The sequence below is a fragment of the Anser anser genome, assembly GCF_964211835.1.
Source record: "Anser anser genome assembly, chromosome: 30".
Classification (NCBI taxonomy): Eukaryota; Metazoa; Chordata; class Aves; order Anseriformes; family Anatidae; genus Anser; species Anser anser.
The window spans coordinates 736,169-761,356 of NC_139751.1; the positions used below are offsets into that span (position 1 = coordinate 736,169).

Below are 25,188 nucleotides of genomic sequence, written 5' to 3' on the forward strand. Positions count from 1 at the left end.
CTAGTGGACCTGCTAGGGTAGATGCCCCAGGTCCCCATCATTTCTGACTGTTGTAAGTTTATCCTGCAGCCTAAGACAAATTCTTTCTGATATCAGGGGCTGATTGCCCTAGAAAGAGGCTAGCCAATTGCCTCTGTTTGTTTTCTGAAGCCAGGACCAAATTTTCTGTCTTTTTTTTTTTTTTTTTTCCCCATTGCATTTCAAAGTTGGTCCAGAAATTCAAAAATTCCATAGGGTTTTCTTTTGGACCTTCTTGGAACAGATTCTCAATTCCCAATTTAACCAGATTTTGGTATTTACATAATTTCCAGGGTGGTAAGGGTCTCGGGGGGGGGGGTGGGGGGGTGGGGAAGGGGTCGGTCAGGGGAATGCAATGGTTGAAAGTTCCCTGAGCGGTCCCATTGGCAATCTGAGCTCACACATGAACTCAGGTTGTTTTAAGAGTTAGCTGCTTTTCTGTTTCCATGACAACTCTCTGGGACCCATCATGGTCCCTCTGCCCCAGAGGGCTCACACCCGTGATTTTGAGATCTCAGCCTCGGGTTGAGGCGGAACTATTAACGTTCCTACATCCTCTTCCCCTGCTCATTCAACTTCAAACAGCTCTGTTAGATACTACATGCCACACAACCTTTAACACCTTCAACAACCCTTTTAACACTTCCTTTATCTTCCTCTAGCCTGTACTTTTCTAATGCCAACACCAAAGGCTCAGTCAGGGGCCAACTTAATTCCATACCTTTTCCCTCCAAGATGCTGAAACAACATATCAGTATACAACATTTCATCCTATTTTCCTTCTCTCCTCAAGAACAACATTAATTGCAAGACACTGTTACAGTCGATTGATCCATAAAGTGGCCATTTAGTTTGATCCATAAAGTGGCCATTTAGTTTATACAGTGGCCACAATTGATTGCAATACTTAGTGGAAGTCCTCTTGCTTTCCGCACCCCCCCCACTCCCCGTTCCGACAATATCCTTGCAGTGTGCCAATGTACACCCAAGGAGGCTTTCTTTAAAATGTCTTTGTTTTGGATATTACCCATTTCCTTGATTTCCCATTCCCTTTTATTTATTTATTTTAATTACTGTCCCTTGTTTCAATTTCCATGCAAAACTTTTTATTGCAGGTTTTTACTATCTTTTCCTAATCTTTGTGGGAATAGAAATGTTGTTTTTGCAGTGTTACGTTGTTTAGAAGGAAGGAATGTGGTATTGAGATATGCTTACAGCGATAAGAAAGCTCAGCAGGTGACCTCGTAAAATGCAGACAACCAGCCTCCTTAGAGCAATCAGGTGAAAATCACTGTGTTAAGTCAAGCCAGATAAGGGGAGAAAACATTACCATCTCCAAAACAGGTCGGCAACTGAAGGCCAGGCATTGTCTGTGAAGCATCAGATAGAGCAGCGGGGGTCGGTCGCGGCCGATGGCTCCCCGAGAAACTCCTCGGTGCCGGCTGGAGCGTGATCAGTTCGTGAGCCACCACAGCAGTGCCCACGAGGTCCCATCTGGGTCGCCAAAATGTTAGCATTCATGAAGACACATAATCCACAAAGTGATTATATGAAGGTGCTTTATTAGGCGCCGGAAGTTAGGGGCATGCCTGCCCAAATCTGACTTCGTCTGATTTGTTCTCTTAGTTCTCTTTTATCTCCTAAGATATTACATATGCATTAGGTTTCACAACTCATCTATGCATATTCATTTCCTAGCTCCGCCTAGCCTCGCTTCGTATGCTAATTATCTTATCAGTCCTTCTGCGCTTGCCTACTACTCTCTGGTGGTCGTCCGGGTGGTCGTCGGGATGAGGTAAGATGTCTTCATCAGAGTTGAACTTTTTAACCTTTCCTTCTCACGCACGCTCTCTGAGCCCTCAGTCTCAGTCCAAACCGCAAGGTTGGTTTGATTCAGTTCCCAGGGTCCAAGAAGCCCCAGTTATCTAGATGTCTTGCAAATGGAGCATTCTTTTAATCCTCCTTACTCCTCCTCATGAATCGGTGCATTCTCTCACGCTACCCTTGCACATATATTTTGTATCTTCCAAGCGCAGCCCCGGAACAGTACATCGCAAATGTAACATATTAAGCAATATTGTATTATTTCATCTTCTATTACTAACAGAGGGACTCAGCTACTTGGTTTTTCTGGTCAATTCCTTTCCTTGCACAGGCACGGGTACCGCCGAGGGGAGTTGGGTCCCGGTGTCCCAGCACTGCCAGATCCCTGGTGCCGTGGGCAGGCCCCGAGTCCCCGTGACACCCCTCTCCTTTCCCTCTCCCCTCCCCTTTCATCTCTTTGCAGCACGGTGAGGGCGTTGGTGCCAAAGAGACTCCTCAGCAGCGGTACCAGCGGCTGCAGCACGAGGTGCAGGAGCTGGTCCGGGAGGTGGAGCAGATCCAGGTGAGCACCACCCCTGCCGTTTGGCACCTGCGGGCAGATCGTCCCCGGGGGCTGACACTGCTGCCTGTCCCCCCCTGCACAGAGCGCGGTGAAGGAGTCAGCGGCTGAGGAGGAGCTGACGCCCATGGACTTGGCCAAGCAGGTGGAGGGCCTGAAGCAGCAGCTGGTCTCCAGCCCTCGTTTCCCTCGTTTCCAGATTGCGGAGCTGGAGAAGCGGCTGGCACAGCTGGAGGCGATGGTGCGGTACGAGCCTGACAGCCAGGTAAGGAGCCAGGAGCTCCAGCCCTGCCGCTCCCCTGCCCTCCATCCTGCCCCACTGATGTGATTTTCCTCCCCACAGAACCCGCTGTTGGTCGGGCTGAAGGGGACCAGCCTCGTGGTGAGTCCTAGAATCCTAGAATAGCCTGAGTTGGAAGGGACCCATGAAGACCCTTGGGTCGAACTCCTGGCTCCACACTAAGAATTAAACCATAAATCTGAGAGCGTTGTCCAAATGCTTCTCGAACACCAGCAGGATTGAGGCCATGACCCCCTGCTTGGGGAGCCTGCTCCGCTGCTCGACCACCCTCTCAGCGAAGATTTTCTGTCCTAATACCCAGCCTGAACTTCCCCTGGTGCAGCTTTAAGCCGTTCCCTCATGCCCAGGCACCCCCTACACAACCTGTTCTCCTTCCCCAGGAGACCGTGCAGATCCTCCAAGCCAAAGTGAACACCCTGGACGTGGCTGTGCTGGACCAAGTGGAGGCCCGGCTGCAGGTGAGGGGAGACGGAGGGAGGTGGGGATGAGTCCCGCAGCCCCCAGCCAGCACTGGGCCCGCTGGCCCCACCAGAGGATGGCATGGGGCCATGGGAGGGCACCCGCAGAGGCTATGAAATTGGGGTGGACCCTGCTGGATTTGGGGTGTCACATCTGCTTCCCCCCCTCCACAGAGCGTCCTGGCGAAGGTGAATGAAATCGCCAAGCACAAGGCCGTTGTGCAAGACGCTGACACCCAGAGCAAGGTAAGAGCAGCAGGGAGGGCCCCCCAAAGCAACCACAGCATGGGGGGCTTATGCGGAATCGCCCTGCAGACTGTGCTTACGCCCTCCTTTCTTGCTTTCCGCCCCTTGCCCCAGATCCACCAGGTCTATGAGATGATGCAGCGCTGGGACCCCGTGGCCAGCAGCCTGCCCGATGTAGTGCAGCGACTGCTGACCCTCAGGGACCTGCACGAGCAAGGTGAGGGGCAAGGAATGGGGATGCTGGGGACAGTGGCGTGGCGTGACAAGGGAGATACTGGGGTCTGGGGGCCCTCCAGTGCTGAGTTTTCACCTCCTTCCCAGCCACACAGTTTGGGCAGGTCCTTGTGCACCTGGACACCACGCAGCAGGAGATAGCTGGTGCTCTCAAGGACAACACCGTGCTGCTGGCAGAGGTGAGTCTCAGCAGCATGTGCTGGGGTGGGAGGGGTCCCCATCCTGTCCGCCCTGCTCAATCCCTTCCCCACTGACCGCCCTGCAGGTCCAGAAGACGATGAAGGAAAACCTGGCCATTGTAGAGGACAACTTTGCTGACATAGAAGCCCGTATCAAGCGGCTGCAAAAGTGAGAGCACCCTGGAGCACCTCCCTGAGCATCTGCATTCCCCCCCCCCCCCCCCCCGACATTGTGATCCCCTGGGAATCACTCCCTCTGCCTGCAAGTAGCAGTCCCTGTTTGTGTATAGCTGGCCGTGCTCCCCTGCGCAGAACGGGGCTGTGGAGGGGCCCTTCCCAGCCCCCCATTAGCACCCAGGGGTGGGTCACTGCTCCCCCAACCTGGATTTACCCCAATAAATGTCCTGGTTCAAAGCGTGTCCGTGCTGGCCTCTCCTTCGGGCTGCAGGACACGAGCAGGGCCCAGCTGGGCTGTTTGAAATGCAGCTTCTACTGCGCATGCAAGCCCTCCAAGCACCCCCAGCGTAGCTCCAGCTACACTTTTCTTACGCTTTTTTTTAGTTTAAAACCATTAGCCCTTGTCCTACCAGTGAAGAAATATTTCTCCTCAACACCTGCAGTACGTTGAAGACATCGTCGTGTGGGGCAACACAGGAGAGGATGCTTTTGAGAAAGGGGAGAAAATAATACAGCTTTGGACGGCTGCTTTCGTCCTGTTAAACAGAGTAAGGTGAAAGGATGGGCGCTGGAAATGCATTGTTTTAGGCATAAATTGGCAAGATGGATGTCATCAGGTCCCCATGGATGCGATCCATGGGGATCCAAGAAGCTGTGGACTTGCCAGCTAGCAAATGCTAACGGCTGTATAATGCCTGCATGGGTTAACAACCCTTCACCTCCCTCCTCTGCGCCCCTTGAGCTGAAGCTGTCGGGGTGTGTCCGGGCGGGGACATACCATATAAGGTCATATGGCGTCATCCCTCCTTTATGACGTCATCCCTCCTTTATGACGTCATCACCCGGACACTATATAAGGCCGCGCTCGCCCAGGCCGGGCCAGTGGCAGAGGCGACCTCTGCTGCTGCGCGGTGCTGGGAGCCGGTGTCTGCTGAGGGCTCAGAGGCTGCTGTCCCTCAGAGGCCCAGGCCGCGCGATCGCTGGTGGCTATTGCTGGCAGCGTTTGGTGAAACCGTCGATTTCGCATTCCTTAAGCCATGATCCGGGGTGGCGTGGGCCAGGGGCCTGTGGCGCGTGGTCGCCCCTTGCCCCGTCGGGGCCCAGCGCGACCCCCCAGCAGGCCTGTGCAGCAGGAGGAGCACAGGCAGGAGCTGGAGGCGCTGCGGGCCCAGCTGGAGGCGCTGCGGGCCCAGCTGGAGGCAGTGCGGGCCCAGCTGGAGGCCAAGCGTCTCCGCTCCCAGGAGCTGCAGCGCCGCTTTGCTGATGAAGCCCGTGAGATGAAGAAGAGGGCAGAGGAGCAGCGGCAGCTCCTGGCCAAGCAGCTACGCTCCAAATGCGAGCAGGAGCGGGCGCGGGAGCTGCAGCGGCTGTGGGAGCAGCTCCAGAAGCAGCAGGCAGCGGAGATCCGTCAGCTGCTGTGTGAGGAGAACACCAAGTGGTGCCAGGCTCAGCAGCTGCTCCAGCAGCAGTGGGACGAGGCCGTCCGCCAGGTGCGGGACCTGCAGCGGCAGCTGTTCAAGGTGCCCGTGAACCGTGGCCGGAGCGGCGGCAGCGAGGCCCGCGGCAAGCAGCAGGACGTCAACAGGCAGCTCTGCTGGCGGGCAGATAGCAAGCAGGCCGCCCAAATCCTGGACCTCCAGGAGAAGCTGCAGCTGCGGAGGAAACTCCCCTCTCAGTACATCCCGGAGAAGGCTGAGGGGGGGGCGCCTGCCTCCCACAACGGGGACAGGGCCGCGGCCCAGCACCGCCTGCAGAGTCTCCTGGGCACAGGAGCCACCAGGCCCGGCTCTTCGAAGAGCTCCGGTGCATCTGGTGCTGGTGGTGGAGAAGGGCAGCGGACAACCTGCTCGAGCTCAGAAGACGCTCACCTGCGGGGTGAAGGGCAGAGCAGCAGGAAATCTGTCAGAGACATTGGGGTTCAGGTCCCAGAGCAGCAAGAGGCCTGTCCACCTGGCAGCGGAGACAGCCCGTTCCTGGAGCAGCAGAAAGCGCAGCTGCAGAATGCCCTGAAGGACCTGGCCAGGCAATGGATGGTCCTTCAAGAGGAGACCTGCTTCCTGAAGAACGAGAGCTCCCTGGTGGAAGCGAGGGAGAAGGCGGGGAGGCTCAAGCAGGAGCTTGGTATGCTGGGCCTCCTTACCAAGAATCTGACAGAAAAAACCAGGAAGCTGAAAGAGCTTGCTGCAAAGTCTGGAAAGACTGCTGCAAAGACGGAGCAGGTCGACCAGCAGCAGAGAGGGCAATTGGAAACCGAGGCTGGGAAAAAACTTCAGCTGCAAAAGAAACTGGATCAGGAACGTTCAAGGCTGAAGAACAGGTACGAGGAGCTGAAAGTGTGTCTGACAGAGATGAGAAATGAAAAAGCCAGACGCGCGCAGGAAACTTCTCAGCTCCGCAGGCAGAAGGAGAGGATAGAGGAGATTGAATCTGAAAACGCTGCTCTGAAGCAGAAACTCGTGCAAGCGACAGAGCAGCGAAATGCTGCCGTTGGAGCAGCCAAACATCTTCAAACGCTCCTGAAGGATCTCGACTGCAAATTGAAAGCCATGAGTCAACCGGCAGAAAGGACGCAACAACAGCAGCAGGACCACGAGGAAACAAAGCTAATGCTGCAGAAAAAAGAAGAGGAAGTTAAGCATTGGCAGAGGGCTTGGGCAGAGCTCAGAAGGACACGTGAGGAAGAGCTGCAAGCCTCTCGAGTGCAGCTGAGAGAATCAGAGCAGCAGTATCAGCACCAATGTCAACAATGGGAGCTGCTCTCTCAGCAACTTGAGCAAGAGAAAAGAAAAAAATCCAGCCCTATCGTCTCAGAACTACCCCAGGCAATGACACCTCCCACAGCACAGGCCTATGCAGAGCAGTCCCATGACCTCTGCAGCCATGAAGACAGCTCTGATGCTTCTGAGAAGGCAGCCAAAATCCTGGGATTCTACACAAGCAGCTCGGCATCTGATGCCACACGCGACGGTCCTGGGTGCTGCACTGTTTCAGGTGAGGGCTCTGTAGGTGGGAACGGAGAGTCAGGAGCAGAGCATGTGTCCTTCGTCCCGCAGTCCCTGGGACAAGAATCACCAAAACTTCAAAGACTTGTAGCTCAACAGGGCCACCATCCTGTTGAGGGTCCTAATGAGCGCCCCGAAGCAGAGCTTCCTCATGCTCGGGGAGAATACGTTCACGTCTCTGGAGACGTGGACGAGCATGGCGGGTCTGTGAGGGAGCGGAAGCCTGTCAGAAGACGACTTTTCTCCCCTACTTCGACAGAAGTTTCAGACAGCAGCCAGGTGACAAGTTCAGAGCTATGTTATCCCCTGCAAGACAGTGATATCGAAATAAGTTCTTGCAGCAGAAGGGGAAGGAAGAAACAGAGACAGAATAAATCTTTTTGACCAAGGAATTTGTGTCTGTGTGGTGGTTTTACTTGGGTGGGCGGTCGAGTTCCACCTCAGCCGCTCTCTCACTCCCCCTCCTCAAAGAGAAAGGGGGGGAAAATACGACACAAAGGGCTCAAGGGTTGAGATAAGGAGGGGGAGATCGCTCAAAAATTATCGTGACGGGTAAAACAGACTCAGAGTGGGGAGAGAGTAAGATTTATTGCCTATTGCTAACAAGGTAGGGAAGTGAGAAACAAAGGAAAGAAACCAAAAACACCTTCCCCCCACCCCCCACACTAACATGAAACTGGGCCTCCATACACGTCGTGGTTGGTGGGGAGACGGACATTTCCCTAACGAGAGCTCCCCCCTTCTCCCTCCCCTTCCATGGCTTTTATTGCTGAGCGTTACGTGGTCATATGGACTATCCCTTTGGTCTTTTGGGGTCAGCCGCCCCGGCGATGCCCCCTCCGCACCTCTTGCCCATGGTGGTGGGCAAGCCACTGGATTTGGGGCTGGGGGGTGGCAGAGGGAGGGCGCTGTGGGAGTCCTGGTGCTGTGCCAGCGCCGCTCAGCAGTAGACAAAACACATCGGTGCAATAGCAAGTCAGTTGTAGCCTAGCTACAAGTACAGAGCACAGCGCTGTATGGGCTGCTGCGGGGAAGGCTGAGGCCATCCCAGGCAGAGGCAGCCCACCAAACCCACCGTGGTGGGGACGGGATGACCAGGCAGGGTCTAGAGGGGTGGCTGGATCCCAACCGAAACAGTCGCCCGGGGGCTGGGAAGGATGGGGAAGGTGCTGGGTGGTGCGGTGGGAGCTCCTACGCTCACCCACCTCGGAGGAGCTCGGAGGGACGGTGGCGTCGGGGGGAGTCCTGCCGGGCCCCTCGCAGGGACCACCCGCCCAAAGACCCCGGCCACACAGGTCCACGAGCAGGGAGGTGAAGGTGGAGGGGTTCAGAGGGGGTCACCCACGGCCTCGCACCCCGGGACGGCGGCAACCCACGGGTGCAGCCTTTGCGTGCCCGGAGCACCGGGGCAGAGCCGGCGGCACAGCAGCTGCGGAGCCAGCCCCGGCGCCGGTTCCTGGAGTGGGAACCGAGCTTCAAAGGGCTCGGGGCAGCCGCATCGGTCCGCCCCCACCCATGCCAGCTGCCCACGGGTGTCCCGGGCTGCTCGCATGACCGCAGCACGGCCGGGCTCGGCACCGGGCTCGGCACCAGGCTCGGCACCGGGCTGCCGCCGGCTTTGCCCGGGCAGAGCAGGGCGGAACGCGGGGGCTGCCCCCACGCATGACTCCCGGCCCCCTGTGGGGGGAGCTCCCAGCGCCGGGGAAGAGGGGCCCCGCACCCCACGGGGGGTGCTCTCCGGGTGGGCTCCCCCCTACCTGGGGACCCCAGGGAGCGCGGTCTCGGGGGATGGGGGGCGGACCCAGGCCCCACGCGTGACCACCGCCCCCCGTGGGACGGGAGCCCTACGGATGGGGACAGCCCACGGGGACCGGACCCATGCGGGGGTCGCTGCCTCAGCCCCCCCTGCAGCGGGGGCGCCTCCCACGGCCCCTGCACCCACGCGGGACCCCGGCCCCCCTCGAGCCCCAGCCCCATGCGCTACGGGGAGCCCCCGTACCTGGATTTACCCCAGGAAATGTCCTGGTTCAAAGCGTGTCCGTGCTGGCCTCTCCTGCGGGAGGTGGCCGGTAGCGGGGCAGGCGCGCTCTGCCACGGAGCGGGGGATCGAGGCGGGCAGGGCTTTTCTGCGGCGTCGAGGCCACCCGAAGCAGCCGAGGGAGCCGCTGGGACCCGGCAGCCATCGCGAGGGAGGCTGACGAGGCGTCGGCGGAGCCAGCAGCGTCCCCTCCCGGGCCTCCCTCGCGACGGGGAGGGAGCGGGGCGAGGCGCGGCCGTTGGTGCGGGCAGGTTGCGCTCGGGCAGGGCAGAGCGTTCCGCCGCGCTCCCGGGAACAGCTCAGCTACCGGCCGCCTACCTACGGGTAAACCGCCACAGTCATCACGAGGCGGAGAGCTCTTTTCAGACGCTCTGCGGCCGCCCAGACTGAGCGCCCGCTCGAACACGCGGCGCTTCAGGCCTCCGGGTGCCCGCAGGGCCTGGGCCTGTTGCCGCCCTCCGAGGGCGGCGGAGACGCCGTGTGCGTGAGGTGCGGGGGCCATGGGAGGCGCCCCCGCTGTGGGGGGGGGGCTGAGGCAGCTGCTCCAGCAGCAGCGGGACGAGGCCGCCCGCCAGGCGTGGGACCTGCAGCGGCAGCTGCTCAAGGTGCCGGCGAACCTCGGTGCTGGTGAGTGTGAGGTCCAGCCCAGCGCCTCTCCTTGTGGGCTCTCCTTACCCCTTGGCTGAGGAAGCTGCCATCAGCACACCCCAGGACCCTCCTGGATCACTGATGTCTGGCGGTGTTATCCCTCCAGCAGACAGATGGGGGTTGAAGTCCCCTGGGAGGACCGGGCCCTGCAAACGTGACGTTTCTCCTACCTATCTGTAGAGGTGTTAGCGTTCATGAAGACACATAATCCACAAAGTGATTATATGAAGGTGCTTTATTAGGCGCCGGAAGTTAGGGGCATGCCCGCCCAAATCTAACTTCGTCTGATTTGTTCTCTCAGTTCTCCTTTATCTCCTAAGATATTACATATTCTATACATATATACATATATACATATCACTTGCCGAGGCGATGGGCTCCGGGGCAGATGCGTTCTGCAGGAGAGCGGGGGATCGGGACAGGCAGGGCTTTTTTTCCGACATCGAGGCCGCTCGAGGGAGCCGCCAGGACCCGGCAGCCTCCGCGAGGGAGGCTGACGAGGCGTAGGCGGAGCCAGCAGCGCCCCCTCCCCGGCCGTTCAAAAGCAGCCCCTAGGGAGCGCGAGCGACCAGGAGCGCAGCGACCAAGGCGGGCAAACAGGGCGGGGCACGTCAGAAGGGTGGGCGCGGCAGTTTGCACGGCAGTGCGCGCAGGCAGGGCGAGCAGGGGGGGCGGACAGGGCAGAGTTTCCCCCCGCCCATAAGAACAACACCTTTAACGGCTGTCGACTGCTAGCTGGGCTGCGATGGTCTTCACCAGGCAGAGCGCTCTCTCTAGAGAGTCTGTGGCCACCCAGACTGACCACCTGCTCAACAATGCGGCAGTTCAGGTCTCTGGGTGCAGGGACTGTCTGAGCCTGTTGCTGCCATCTGAGGGAGGCAGAGGCACCGTGTGTGTGAGGTGCGAGCAGGTGGATGACCTGGTCCGCCTGGTGGCAGAACTCAAAGAGGAGGTGGAGAGGTTGAGGGCTCTTAGGGAGCGTGAGCGGGAGATAGACTGGTGGAGCGACTCCCTGCAGGGCCTGAAGGAGAGGTAGCAGGGTGAGACACCCCAAATAGGGATGGACCCCCTGCCCTGTTGCTGTCGGGCAGAGGGAGGGGACCTAGAAGTTGAGGAGGGATGGAGACAGGTCCCTGCTCGACCTTTCAGGCAACGCCCCCCCCTACCGGCCCCACCTTCCCAGGTGCCCTTACGTAACAGATTTGAGGCCCTGGAGCTTGAGAGACCGGTGGGTGAGGACGAGGTAGAAAGTCTACCCAGGAGGATGCCTAGGGCGAGGAAGCCGACTCCACGCCTCAAGACTGCCTCCACCAAGAAAGACAGAAGGGTGATCGTAGTAGGCGACTCCCTTCTCAGGGGAACAGAGGGTCCTATTTGTCGACCTGACCCTACCCGTAGGGAAGTCTGCTGCCTCCCTGGGGCCAGGGTCAGGGATGTTGCCAGGAAGCTTCCCAACCTGGTTCCCCCCTCTGACTACTACCCTCTTTTGATAGTCCAGGCTGGCAGTGATGATATTGATGAGAGAAGCCTGAAGGCTATCAAACGGGACTTTAGGGGACTGGGACGGTTAGTGGATGGAGCGGGAGTACAGGTGGTGTTTTCGTCTATCCCTGCAGTAGCAGGGAGGGGTACCGAGAGGACACGGAAAGCCCACCTGATTAACACGTGGCTCAGAGGCTGGTGCCAACACAGAAATGTTGGGTTTTTTGACCATGGGGCGCTTTACTCGGCACCCGGCCTGATGGCCGCAGACGGGTCCCTATCTCTAAGGGGAAAACGGATCCTAGCCCAGGAGCCGGCAGGGCTCGTTGAGAGGGCTTTAAACTAGGAAAGAAGGGGGATGGGGCTGAAAGAAGGCTTGTTGGAGCTGTGCCGGGGGGAACAATGGCAAAGCCGGGGAAGAAGGCAATGGCCCGACTGAAGTGCATCTACACTAATGCACACAGCATGGGTAACAAACAGGAGGAGCTGGAAGCCATCGTGCAGCGGGAAGGCTATGACTTGGTTGCCATCACGGAAACGTGGTGGGACCACTCTCGTGACTGGAGAGCTGCAATGTCTGGCTATAGGCTCTTCAGAAGGGACAGGCAGCACAGAAGGGGTGGTGGTGTGGCTCTCTATATTAGAGAGTGTTTTGACGTTGAGGAACTCGAGGCTGGGAATGATAAGGTTGAGTCCCTATGGGTTAGGATCAGAGGGAAGGCCAACAAGGCAAGCATCCTGGTGGGGGTCTGTTATAGACCACCGAACCAGGATGAGGAGACTGATGAGGAGTTCTACAGGCAGCTGGCAGAAAACGCAAAATCGTCAGCGCTTGTTCTCGTGGGGGACTTCAACTTGCCAGACATATCCTGGAAGCACAACACAGCCCAGAGAAAGCAGTCTAGGAGGTTTCTGGAGAGCGTGGAAGATAGCTTCCTGACGCAGCTGGTTAGAGAGCCTACCAGGGGAGGTGCCCCGCTAGACCTTCTGTTCACAAACAGTGACGGACTGGTGGGAGATGTGGTGGTCGAGAGCTGTCTTGGGCAGAGTGACCACGAAATGGTTCAGTTCTCTATTCTTGGCGAAGTCAGGAAGGGGACCAGTAAAACCGCTGTCTTGGACGTCCGGAGGGCTGACTTTGAGCTGTTCGGGACACTGGTTGGCAGAGTCCCTTGGGAGGAGGCTCTGAAGGGCAAAGGAGTCCAGGAAGGCTGGGCACTCCTCAAGAAGGAAATCTTAATGGCTCAGGAGCGGTCTGTCCCCCCGTGCCCAAAGACGAGCCGACACGGAACTAGACCGGCCTGGCTGAGCAGAGAGTTCTGGCTCGAGCTTAGGAGAAAAAGGAGGGTTTATAATCTTTGGAAAAGAGGGCGGGCTACTCAAGAGGACTATAAGGATGTTGCGAGGCTGTGCAGGGACAAAATTAGAAAGGCCAAAGCTCATCTGGAGCTCAATCTGGCTACTGCCGTTAAAGATAACAAAAAACGTTTTTACAAATACATCAACACAAAAAGGAGGACTAAGGAGAATCTCCATCCTTTACTGGATGCGGGGGGAAACTTAGTTACAAAAGATGAGGAAAAGGCTGAGGTGCTCAATGCTTTCTTTGCCTCAGTCTTTAGCGGCAAGACCGGTTGTTCTCTGGATACCTGGTACCATGAGCTGGTGGAAGGGGATGGGGAGCAGGATGTAGCCCTCGCTATCCATGAGGAAATGGTTGGCGACCTGCTACAACACTTGGATGTACACAAGTCGATGGGGCCGGATGGGATCCACCCGAGGGTACTGAGCGAACTGGCGGAGGAGCTGTCCAAGCCGCTTTCCATTATTTGTCGGCAGTCCTGGCTATCAGGGGAGGTCCCAGTCGACTGGCGGCTAGCAAACGTGACGCCCATCTACAAGAAGGGCCGGAGGGTAGACCCGGGGAACTATAGGCCTGTTAGCTTGACCTCAGTGCCAGGGAAGCTCATGGAGCAGATTATCTTGAGTGTCATCACGCGGCACTTGCAGGGCAACCAGGCAATCAGGCCCAGTCAGCATGGGTTTATGAAAGGTAGGTCCTGCCTGACGAACCTGATCTCCTTCTATGACCAAGTGACGCGCTTGGTGGATGAGGGGAAGGCTGTGGATGTGATCTACCTTGACTTCAGTAAGGCTTTTGACACCGTCTCCCACAACATTCTCCTCAAGAAACTGGCTGCTCGTGGCTTGGACTGGCGTACGCTTTGTTGGGTTAAAAACTGGCTGGATGGCCGGGCCCAAAGAGTTGTGGTGAATGGAGACAAATCCAGTTGGAGGCCGGTTACTAGTGGAGTCCCCCAGGGCTCAGTGCTGGGGCCGGTCCTCTTTAATATCTTTATCGATGACTGGATGAGGGGATCGAGTGCACCCTCAGTAAGTTTGCAGATGACACCAAGTTAGGTGCGTGTGTCGATCTGCTCGAGGGAAGGAAGGCTCTGCAGGAGGATCTGGATAGGCTGGACCGATGGGCTGAGGTCAACTGCATGAAGTTCAACAAGGCCAAGTGCCGGCTCCTGCATCTGGGGCGTAACAACCCCAAGCAGCGCTACAGGCTGGGAGATGAGTGGTTGGAAAGCTGCCTGGCGGAGAGGGACCAGGGAGTACTGGTTGATAGGCAGCTGAATATGAGCCAGCAGTGTGCTCAGGTGGCCAAGAAGGCCAACAGCATCCTGGCTTGCATAAGAAGCAGTGTGGCCAGCAGGTCTAAGGAGGTGATTGTCCCCCTGTACTCGGCTCTGGTGAGGCCGCACCTCGAGTACTGTGTTCAGTTTTGGGCCCCTCGTTACAAGAAGGACACGGAGGTGCTCGAGAGAGTCCAGAGAAGGGCGACGAAGCTGGTGAGGGGTCTGGAGAACAAGTCTTACGAGGAGCGGCTGAGGGAGCTGGGGTTGTTTAGCCTGGAGAAGAGGAGGCTCAGGGGAGACCTCATCGCTCTCTATAGGTACCTTAAAGGAGGCTGTAGAGAGGTGGGGGTTGGTCTATTCTCCCACGTGCCTGGTGACAGGACGAGGGGCAATGGGCTAAAGTTGCGCCAGGGGAGGTTTAGGTTGGATGTTAGGAAGAACTTCTTTACTGAAAGGGTTGTTAGGCATTGGAATGGACTGCCCATTCCAATGGAGGTGGTTGAGTCACCATCCCTGGAGGTCTTTAAAAGACGTTTAGATGTAGCCCTTAGTGAGATGGTTTAGTGGAGGACTTGTTAGTGTTAGGGCTGAGGTTGGACTAGATGATCTTGGAGGTCTCTTCCAACCTAGACGATTCTGTGATATGCATTAGGTTTCACAACTCATCTATGCATATTCATTTCCTAGCTCCGCCTAGCCTCGCTTCATATGCTAATTATCTTATCAGTCCTTCTGCGCTTGCCTACTACTCTCTGGTGGTCGTCCGGGTGGTCGTCGGGATGAAGTAAGATGTCTTCATCAGAGTTGAACTTTTTAACCTTTCCTTCTCACGCATGCTCTCTGAGCCCTCGGTCTCAGTCCAAACCGCAAGGTTGGTTTGATCCAGTTCCCAGGGTCCAAGAAGCCCCAGTTATCTAGATGTCTTGCAAATGGAGCATTCTTTTAATCCTCCTTACTCCTCCTCATGAATCGGTGCATTCTCTCACGCTACCCTTGCACATATATTTTGTATCTTCCAAGCGCAGCCCCGGAACAGTACATCGCAAATGTAACATATTAAGCAATATTGTATTATTTCATCTTCTATTACTAACATTTCCCCCCTTTGAAAGTATTTCACTCCTTTCGAGGAGAGCAAATGCTTTCACTAACTAACTAAAATGTTTTACACTCAGTGCTCACCAATAACATATTCAAGGAAAATTACAACATTACGCATCAAGAAAATTACAAAGATTAGGATTGTCACAACATTTCATAAGTCCACCACTTCTGCTTTATGTTACATTCGCTCTTCTGGTTGGGTTCACTTGATCTGGAACCGATTTTGTCTATTCGGTTTTCATTCCATTTCGCCTCCTGGGTTCCTCAGATTCTTTCTCTGAAATCCGAAGTCGTTATATGCCGGTGGAGGGTATTGCGGATGTGGTTCCATATGCCGAGCAATGGTTTGCATCACTGTCCAATTCCAGGTTGTCTTCCTTAGGATCAGACTTTTCAGCATTATAAATGTTAACTAAATTCGTACCCCTACAATCACCAATATAATTATCGTCTCCAGTAAGGACTTAACCCAATTACTAATATTCCATCCACTAAAAATGTTATCCAACCAGCTTGTTGTCATATCTTTCTCTTCCTGCTCTGCATCTTGTTCCACTCAAGCCAGTTGTTCTATGACATGTTCTACATCAATAGTCACATTTGAAATGTGGATGCAGCAATGATCAAGATGATCTTTTAGAAATCCGCATACTCCATGTTCCTTTAATAACAGTGTATCTAATGCCAATCGATTTTGTAGCACCATTTTAGTTGTAGCTTGTAGTTGGATATTAAGGTCTCTAAAGCCTTCTTTCGTGGCTCTCGCGAGCCTACTCACTTGTCCTGTAAGTTTATAAATCATTTCCCTATTTCGATAAGTAGCTACCTGTGCAAATAGAGATTCTAACGCCCAACTGAATTTTACTCCACCCGAGGGTTCATGCCATATATCTTCATCTGCCCCTTCTTCTAAACTTCTTTTTGCCCTACTAATTTGTAGGGTTTCCAACTTTCCCTTAAAAGGAGACTTTTTCCATATTGGACACAGTGTGGGGAGGGAGTCCTAGAGTTATTGCTTTTACTTCCCCATCTATCGGCAGGTGTGTAGTCCAAGTTCCATCGCTGGCTGTTTGTACTTTGTACTTTGGCTTCCTGGCAGATTTTACTGATCTGTCCCTTTAGAGTCTGGTTCATCCTTTCTACCTGTCCACTAGATTGGGGTCTCCATGCAGTATGTAAATTCCAAGAAATTCCTAAGAGCCGGCTTACGTCTTTAACCACAGATGCAACAAAGTGGGGTCCCCTATCCGAGGATATTCCTAATGGTACCCCAAATCTCAGAATGATTTCCCGCAGTAACCATTTTGCTGTCTCTTTAGCTTGATTGGTGCGACAGGGAAGGGCTTCTGGCCATCCGGAAAAGGTGTCAACCCCTACTAACAAATACCTATATCCCCTAGTCCTAGGTAACTCTACAAAAATCAGCTTGCCAGTAATCTCCTGGTTCTATTCCTACTCTAACTCTTCCCATCTCAGCATGTTTTCTTGCTACTGGATTATTTTTCAGACAAATCTCACACTTTGACATTACTGATTTTGCCATTGTTAACATATGTGTCGAGACAATGCTACGTTTTAAAAATGTTACCATTGCCTCTGCACCCCAGTGACAGTCATTATGTCTTGTCTGAAGTATTTCTCGCATCACCAAGGGGGGTATTACTACCTGGCCCGTAGCGGTTACATACCATCCATCAGAGTTCTTTCGGGCCTTCAGGAGATTTGCTAATTTCTCATCCTCTGGCGAATATCTTGGTTTCTTGGGAAGATTAAGACGAGTGGGGCCTACCTTGAGTGGTACCAAAGCCATTACATTCCACACCTCCCGAGCAATTTGTCGAGCTGCTCGATCTGCCAGCCGATTCCCTTCTGATATTTTCGAGGTTCCTCCTTGATGGGCTTTACAGTGCATAATAGCCACTTGTTTTGGTTTTTGTACCGCATTTATCAAATTTAACACCTCCTCTTGATATCTTATATTGGCCCCTTGTGAGGACAACAGCCCTCTTTCTTTCCATAATGCTCCATGAACATGGTCTACTCCAAAAGCGTACTTTGAATCTGTCCAAATATTTACCATCTTTCCTTTACTCAGTTCCAGTGCTCGAGTTAGGGCTATCAGTTCCGCTCGCTGTGCTGATGTTTCAGGTGGTAAAGGTTTTGCTTCGATTACTGTCTTCAGGGTTGTTACTGCATACCCTGCATATCGTGTTCCATTCTCCACAAAACTACTACCATCAGTAAAAAGTTCCCAGTCATACCTTTCAAGGGGTACACCCTTCAAATCCTCGCGGCTGGCATGGGTATGCTCGATTATTTCCACACATTTGTGTTCCAACGGTCCTTCTTCTGGAACAGTTCCTAGAAATACTGCTGGATTTAACAGGTTAGTTGTTTTCAAGGTTACGTCATCTTGTTCAGTTAGTATTGCCTGATATTTCATCATTCGGCTGGGTGATAACCAGTGGCCCCCCTTTTGTTCTAAAACAGTTGTTACCATATGTGGTACAAAAACTTCAATACGTTTTCCCAAGGTAAGTTTCCTTGCTTCCTGGATTAAGAGAACTGTTGCCGCTACTGCCCGCAAACATGAGGGCCATCCTGCACTTACAGCATCCAGTTGCTTAGAAATGTATCCCACAGGTCTTTTCCAGCTTCCCAGTCGCTGGGTTAGTACCCCTAGTGCTAGTCGTTGTCTTTCATGTACAAATAACTGGAAATCTTTTGATAAATCTGGTAGGCCCAAAGCTGGTGACTTCATTAGGGCGTCTTTAAGTTTCTTGAAAGCTTCTTTCTGTATTTTTCCCCAAATAAAATCCTGTGCCTTCTGAGCTTCATAAAGGGGCTTAGCTATGAGTCCATAATCCATTATCCATAATCTGCACCAGCCAGCCATTCCTAAGAAGGCCCTTAGCTCATGGAGATTTTGAGGTTCCGGGATGGTGCATATAGCTTTTATCCTATTGACACCCAGACTTCTTTGTCCCTGGGAAATCTCACACCCCAAATATGTTACAGTTGAGCAAACTATTTGTGCTTTTTTCCTTTGAAACCTTATAACCACCCGTTCCTAACTGATTTAAAATTTCGATGGTTGTTTGGGTGCAGAGCGACTCGTTCTCTGTGGCAATCAAACTATCATCTACATATTGTAACAACAAATACTGACTTCTGGGTACCTGTATTTGTCCTTGCGTTGTCCAGATTTCCAGGTCCTTGGCCAGCTGGCTTCCAAAGAGGGTCGGGCTATTCTTGAAGCCTTGTGGGAGTCTTGTCCAAGTTAATTGTGTCTTTCGTCCACTCTGAGGATTTTCCCATTCGAAGGCAAATAATTTTCTACTATCTTTATCAAGAGGTATGCAAAAGAAGGCGTCCTTTAAATCTATCACAGTAAACCATTTATATTTCTCTCTCACAGATGTTAACAATGTGTAAGGATTAGCCACTACCGGCTGAATGTCCTTTGTTATTTCATTTATTGCTCTAAGATCTTGTACCAATCTATATTTGCCATTCCGCTTCTTTACTGGAAAAATTGGAGTATTGTATTCCGATTTACATTCTTCCAAAATCTGATAGTTGAGAAATTTGTCAATAATTTTCACTATCCCCTGCCTAGCTTCTATCTTAAGTGGATATTGTTTGATTCAAACAGGTTTGGCTCTTTCCTTTAATTCCACCTTTACCAGTTGTGCCAGTTTCGACTTCCCTGGTACGTCTGTTTCCCGTACTGTTGCTCTAACTGCATTTTCTACTTCTCTTGGAATATTAACAAAGGGTTTATCTTTGGTCATTAGGATTTGGCCTACTTTGGACTCAGGTACCTTCATTATTAATTCTCCATCCTCAAAGGTTATTGTTGCATCTAATTTAGCTAATAGATCTCGTCCCAAGAGTGGAATCGGGCATTCTGGTACATACAAAAATTCATGGGTTAGTTCCTTACCCCCAAAACGCAAATCAAGGGGTTGTAAGAATGGCCGTTCCTCCTCCTTCCCTGTGGCTCCAATTATTGTAGTTGTCTTAGTTCCTAATCGTCCTTTTAAACTATTTAACACTGAATATGTTGCTCCTATTACATTTACAGACTAATTAACACAGAGAAAGAAGCTCCTGTAACCAACAACAACAAAAAAATTCAAGCCCCTGTCTTCGTTTCCTAGCTTTATTTCAACTAGTGGACCTGCTAGGGTAGATGCCCCAGGTCCCCGTCATTTCTGACTGTTGTAAGTTTATCCTGCAGCCTAAGACAAATTCCTTCTGATATCAGGGGCTGATTGCCCTAGAAAGAGGCTAGCCAATTGCCTCTGTTTGTTTTCTGAAGCCAGGTCCAAATTTTCTGTCTTTTTTTTTTTTTTTCCCATTGCATTTCAAAGTTGGTCCAGAAATTCAAAAATTCCATAGGGTTTTCTTTTGGACCTTCTTGGAACAGATTCTCAATTCCCAATTTAACCAGATTTTGGTATTTACATAATTTCCAGGGTGGTAAGGGTCTCGGGGGGGGGGGGTGGGGGGGTGGGGAAGGGGTCGGTCAGGGGAATGCAATGGTTGAAAGTTCCCTGAGCGGTCCCATTGGCAATCTGAGCTCACACATGAACTCAGGTTGTTTTAAGAGTTAGCTGCTTTTCTGTTTCCATGACAACTCTCTGGGACCCATCATGGTCCCTCTGCCCCAGAGGGCTCACACCCGTGATTTTGAGATCTCAGCCTCGGGTTGAGGCGGAACTATTAACGTTCCTACATCCTCTTCCCCTGCTCATTCAACTTCAAACAGCTCTGTTAGATACTACATGCCACACAACCTTTAACACCTTCAACAACCCTTTTAACACTTCCTTTATCTTCCTCTAGCCTGTACTTTTCTAATGCCAACACCAAAGGCTCAGTCAGGGGCCAACTTAATTCCATACCTTTTCCCTCCAAGATGCTGAAACAACATATCAGTATACAACATTTCATCCTATTTTCCTTCTCTCCTCAAGAACAACATTAATTGCAAGACACTGTTACAGTCGATTGATCCATAAAGTGGCCATTTAGTTTGATCCATAAAGTGGCCATTTAGTTTATACAGTGGCCACAATTGATTGCAATACTTAGTGGAAGTCCTCTTGCTTTCCGCACCCCCCCCACTCCCCGTTCCGACAATATCCTTGCAGTGTGCCAATGTACACCCAAGGAGGCTTTCTTTAAAATGTCTTTGTTTTGGATATTACCCATTTCCTTGATTTCCCATTCCCTTTTATTTATTTATATTAATTACTGTCCCTTGTTTCAATTTCCATGCAAAACTTTTCATTGCAGGTTTTTACTATCTTTTCCTAATCTTTGTGGGAATAGAAATGTTGTTTTTGCAGTGTTACGTTGTTTAGAAGGAAAGAATGTGGTATTGAGATGTGCTTACAGCGATAAGAAAGCTCAGCAGGTGACCTCGTAAAATGCAGACAACCAGCCTCCTTAGAGCAATCAGGTGAAAATCACTGTGTTAAGTCAAGCCAGATAAGGGGAGAAAACATTACCATCTCCAAAACAGGCCGGCAACTGAAGGCCAGGCATTGTCTGTGAAGCATCAGATAGATTGTGAACCTGGATTACCCACTCCAGTGGGGAAACAGGGGAGGGTCCTGTCATCAAAAAGTATATAAACTGTGTTTTGGAACTAGTAGGTGCGCTCTCCTGCTTGTGGGGCGCCCGCCATTGCAATCGCGAATAAATTACTACTTCACTGAGATCCTCGCCTGAGCCTAAGTTATTGGCTACGGAGTGTTTCTCACAATTGGTACGTTGTGAGCAGCGGGGGTCGGTCGCGGCCGATGGCTCCCCGAGAAACTCCTCGGTGCCGGCTGGAGCGTGATCAGTTCGTGAGCCACCTCAGCAGTGCCCACGAGGTCCCATCTGGGTCGCCAAAATTTTAGCGTTCATGAAGACACATAATCCAAAAAAGTGATTATATGAAGGTGCTTTATTAGGCGCCGGAAGTTAGGGGCATGCCTGCCCAAATCTAACTTCGTCTGATTTGTTCTCTTAGTTCTCTTTTATCTCCTAAGATATTACATATGCATTAGGTTTCACAACTCATCTATGCATATTCATTTCCTAGCTCCGCCTAGCCTCGCTTCGTATGCTAATTATCTTATCAGTCCTTCTGCGCTTGCCTACTACTCTCTGGTGGTCGTCCGGGTGGTCGTCGGGATGAGGTAAGATGTCTTCATCAGAGTTGAACTTTTTAACCTTTCCTTCTCACGCACGCTCTCTGAGCCCTTGGTCTCAGTCCAAACCGCAAGGTTGGTTTGACCCAGTTCCCAGGGTCCAAGAAGCCCCAGTTATCTAGATGTCTTGCAAATGGAGCATTCTTTTAATCCTCCTTACTCCTCCTCATGAATGGGTGCATTCTCTCATGCTGCCCTTGCACATATATTTTGTATCTTCCAAGCGCAGCCCCGGAACAGTACATCGCAAATGTAACATATTAAGCAATATTGTATTATTTCATCTTCTATTACTAACAGAGGGACTCAGCTACTTGGTTTTTCTGGTCGATTCCTTTCCTTGCACAGGCACGGGTACCGCCCAGGGGAGTTGGGTCCCGGTGTCCCAGCACTGCCAGATCCCTGGTGCCGTGGGCAGGCCCCGAGCCCCCGTGACACCCCTCTCCTTTCCCTCTCCCCTCCCCCTTTCATCTCTCTGCAGCACGGTGAGGGCGTTGGTGCCAAAGAGACTCCTCAGCAGCGGTACCAGCGGCTGCAGCACGAGGTGCAGGAGCTGGTCCGGGAGGTGGAGCAGATCCAGGTGAGCACCACCCCTGCCGTTTGGCACCTGCGGGCAGATCGTCCCCGGGGGCTGACACTGCTGCCTGTCCCCCCCTGCACAGAGCGCGGTGAAGGAGTCGGCGGCCGAGGAGGAGCTGACGCCCATGGCCTTGGCCAGGCAGGTGGAGGGCCTGAAGCAGCAGCTGGTCTCCAGCCACCTGGAGAAGCTGCTGGGCCCTGCCGCAGCCATCGACTTCGCAGACCCCGAAGGCGCGCTGGCCAAGTGAGTGTGGGCTCGTGGCCGCAGCTTGGGAAGCGGGGGGCAGCAGGGGGAGGATGCCAGCATCCCCGCGAGGCGGTACCAGGGCAGCGTGCCCACCTTTTCCCCTCGCCCAGGCGCCTGTTGCAGCAGCTGGAGGTGGCGAAGTGCAAGAAGACAGCGGCAGGGAAGAGCCCCGCCAAGGCGCCAGCCCCCACCGGGGACACGCTCACCTTTGAGCTGTACTGGAGGCCAGAGCAGGACCAGTTCTCCCAGGCTGCCAAGGTGAGCGTGCGGAGGGGGAGTCACAGCGTTTGACCCCAAAATGGGCTGTCCTGCCCTCTCAGCCCTCGCTTCCCTCGTTTCCAGATTGCGGAGCTGGAGAAGCGGCTGGCACAGCTGGAGGTGATGGTGCGGTACGAGCCTGACAGCCAGGTAAGGAGCCAGGAGCTCCAGCCCTGCCGCTCCCCTGCCCTCCATCCTGCCCCACTGATGTGATTTTCCTCCCCACAGAACCCGCTGTTGGTCGGGCTGAAGGGGACCAGCCTCGTGGTGAGTCCTAGAATCCTAGAATAGCCTGAGTTGGAAGGGACCCATGAAGACCCTTGGGTCGAACTCCTGGCTCCACACTAAGAATTAAACCATAAATCTGAGAGCGTTGTCCAAATGCTTCTCAAACACCAGCAGGATTGAGGCCATGACCCCCTGCTTGGGGAGCCTGCTCTGCTGCTCGACCACCCTCTCAGTGAAGATTTTCTGTCCTAATACCCAGCCTGAACTTCCCCTGGTGCAGCTTTAAGCCGTTCCCTCATGCCCAGGCACCCCATACACACCCTGTTCTCCTTCCCCAGGAGACCGTGCAGATCCTCCAAGCCAAAGTGAACATCCTGGACGTGGCTGTGCTGGACCAAGTGGAGGCCCGGCTGCAGGTGAGGGCCTGAGGCGGAGGGAGGTGGGGATGAGTCCCGCAGCCCCCAGCCAGCACTGGGCCCGCTGGCCCCACCAGAGGATGGCATGGGGCCATGGGAGGGCACCCGCAGAGGCTATGAAATTGGGGTGGACCCTGCTGGATTTGGGGTGTCACATCTGCTTCCCCCCCTCCGCAGAGCGTCCTGGCGAAGGTGAACGAAATCGCCAAGCACAAGGCCGTTGTGCAAGACGCTGACACCCAGAGCAAGGTAAGAGCAGCAGGGAGGGCCCCCCAAAGCAACCACAGCATGGGGGGCTTATGCAGAATCGCCCTGCAGACTGTGCTTACGCCCTCCTTTCTTGCTTTCCGCCCCTTGCCCCAGATCCACCAGGTCTATGAGATGATGCAGCGCTGGGACCCCGTGGCCAGCAGCCTGCCCGATGTAGTGCAGCGACTGCTGACCCTCAGGGACCTGCACGAGCAAGGTGAGGGGCAAGGAATGGGGATGCTGGGGACAGTGGCGTGGCGTGACAAGGGAGATACTGGGGTCTGGGGGCCCTCCAGTGCTGAGTTTTCACCTCCTTCCCAGCCACACAGTTTGGGCAGGTCCTTGTGCACCTGGACACCACGCAGCAGGAGATAGCTGGTGCTCTCAAGGACAACACCGTGCTGCTGGCAGAGGTGAGTCTCAGCAGCATGTGCTGGGGTGGGAGGGGTCCCCATCCTGTCCGCCCTGCTCAATCCCTTCCCCACTGACCCCCCTGCAGGTCCAGAAGACGATGAAGGAAAACCTGGCCATTGTAGAGGACAACTTTGCTGACATAGAAGCCCGCATCAAGCGGCTGCAAAAGTGAGAGCACCCTGGAGCACCTCCCTGAGCATCTGCATTCCCCCCCCCCCCCCCCGACATTGTGATCCCCTGGGAATCACTCCCTCTGCCTGCAAGTAGCAGTCCCTGTTTGTGTATAGCTGGCCGTGCTCCCCTGCGCAGAACGGGGCTGTGGAGGGGCCCTTCCCAGCCCCCCATTAGCACCCAGGGGTGGGTCACTGCTCCCCCAACCTGGATTTACCCCAATAAATGTCCTGGTTCAAAGCGTGTCCGTGCTGGCCTCTCCTTCGGGCTGCGGGACACGAGCAGGGCCCAGCTGGGCTGTTTGAAATGCAGCTTCTACTGCGCATGCAAGCCCTCCAAGCACCCCCAGCGTAGCTCCAGCTACACTTTTCTTACGCTTTTTTTTAGTTTAAAACCATTAGCCCTTGTCCTACCAGTGAAGAAATATTTCTCCTCAACACCTGCAGTACGTTGAAGACATCGTCGTGTGGGGCAACACAGGAGAGGATGCTTTTGAGAAAGGGGAGAAAATAATACAGCTTTGGACGGCTGCTTTCGTCCTGTTAAACAGAGTAAGGTGAAAGGATGGGCGCTGGAAATGCATTGTTTTAGGCATAAATTGGCAAGATGGATGTCATCAGGTCCCCATGGATGCGATCCATGGGGATCCAAGAAGCTGTGGACTTGCCAGCTAGCAAATGCTAACGGCTGTATAATGCCTGCATGGGTTAACAACCCTTCACCTCCCTCCTCTGCGCCCCTTGAGCTGAGGCTGTCGGGGTGTGTCCGGGCGGGGACATACCATATAAGGTCATATGGCGTCATCCCTCCTTTATGACGTCATCCCTCCTTTATGACGCCATCCCTCCTTTATGACGTCATCACCCGGACACTATATAAGGCCGCGCTCGCCCAGGCCGGGCCAGTGGCAGAGGCGACCTCTGCTGCTGCGCGGTGCTGGGAGCCGGTGTCTGCTGAGGGCTCAGAGGCTGCTGTCCCTCAGAGGCCCAGGCCGTGCGATCGCTGGTGGCTATTGCTGGCAGCGTTTGGTGAAACCGTCGATTTCGCATTCCTTAAGCCATGATCCGGGGTGGCGTGGGCCAGGGGCCTGTGGCGCGTGGTCGCCCCTTGCCCCGTCGGGGCCCAGCGCAACCCCCCAGCAGGCCTGTGCAGCAGGAGGAGCACAGGCAGGAGCTGGAGGCGCTGCGGGCCCAGCTGGAGGCGCTGCGGGCCCAGCTGGAGGCAGTGCGGGCCCAGCTGGAGGCCAAGCGTCTCCGCTCCCAGGAGCTGCAGCGCCGCTTTGCTGATGAAGCCCGTGAGATGAAGAAGAGGGCAGAGGAGCAGCGGCAGCTCCTGGCCAAGCAGCTACGCTCCAAATGCGAGCAGGAGCGGGCGCGGGAGCTGCAGCGGCTGTGGGAGCAGATCCAGAAGCAGCAGGCAGCGGAGATCCGTCAGCTGCTGTGTGAGGGGAACACCAAGTGGTGCCAGGCTCAGCAGCTGCTCCAGCAGCAGTGGGACGAGGC

At 54.1% G+C, this 25,188-nt stretch overlaps 1 protein-coding gene across 1 annotated transcript; it reads left to right on the plus strand.

Annotated features, from left to right (window-relative positions):
* Nucleotides 1-5,259: 5,259 nt before the first annotated feature.
* LOC310888018 (dynactin subunit 2-like) lies at nt 5,260-23,929 on the plus strand (the record flags this gene model as incomplete). Its single annotated transcript, XM_083814346.1, has 12 exons — nt 5,260-5,268; nt 5,376-6,215; nt 21,606-21,704; nt 21,787-21,947; nt 22,061-22,208; nt 22,293-22,358; nt 22,437-22,475; nt 22,775-22,852; nt 23,030-23,101; nt 23,216-23,318; nt 23,423-23,514; nt 23,601-23,929. The coding sequence occupies 12 exons, from the start codon at nt 5,260-5,262 to the stop codon at nt 23,685-23,687; spliced, it is 1,794 nt and encodes a 597-aa protein (XP_083670472.1). The 3' UTR covers nt 23,688-23,929.
* Nucleotides 23,930-25,188: the final 1,259 nt, after the last annotated feature.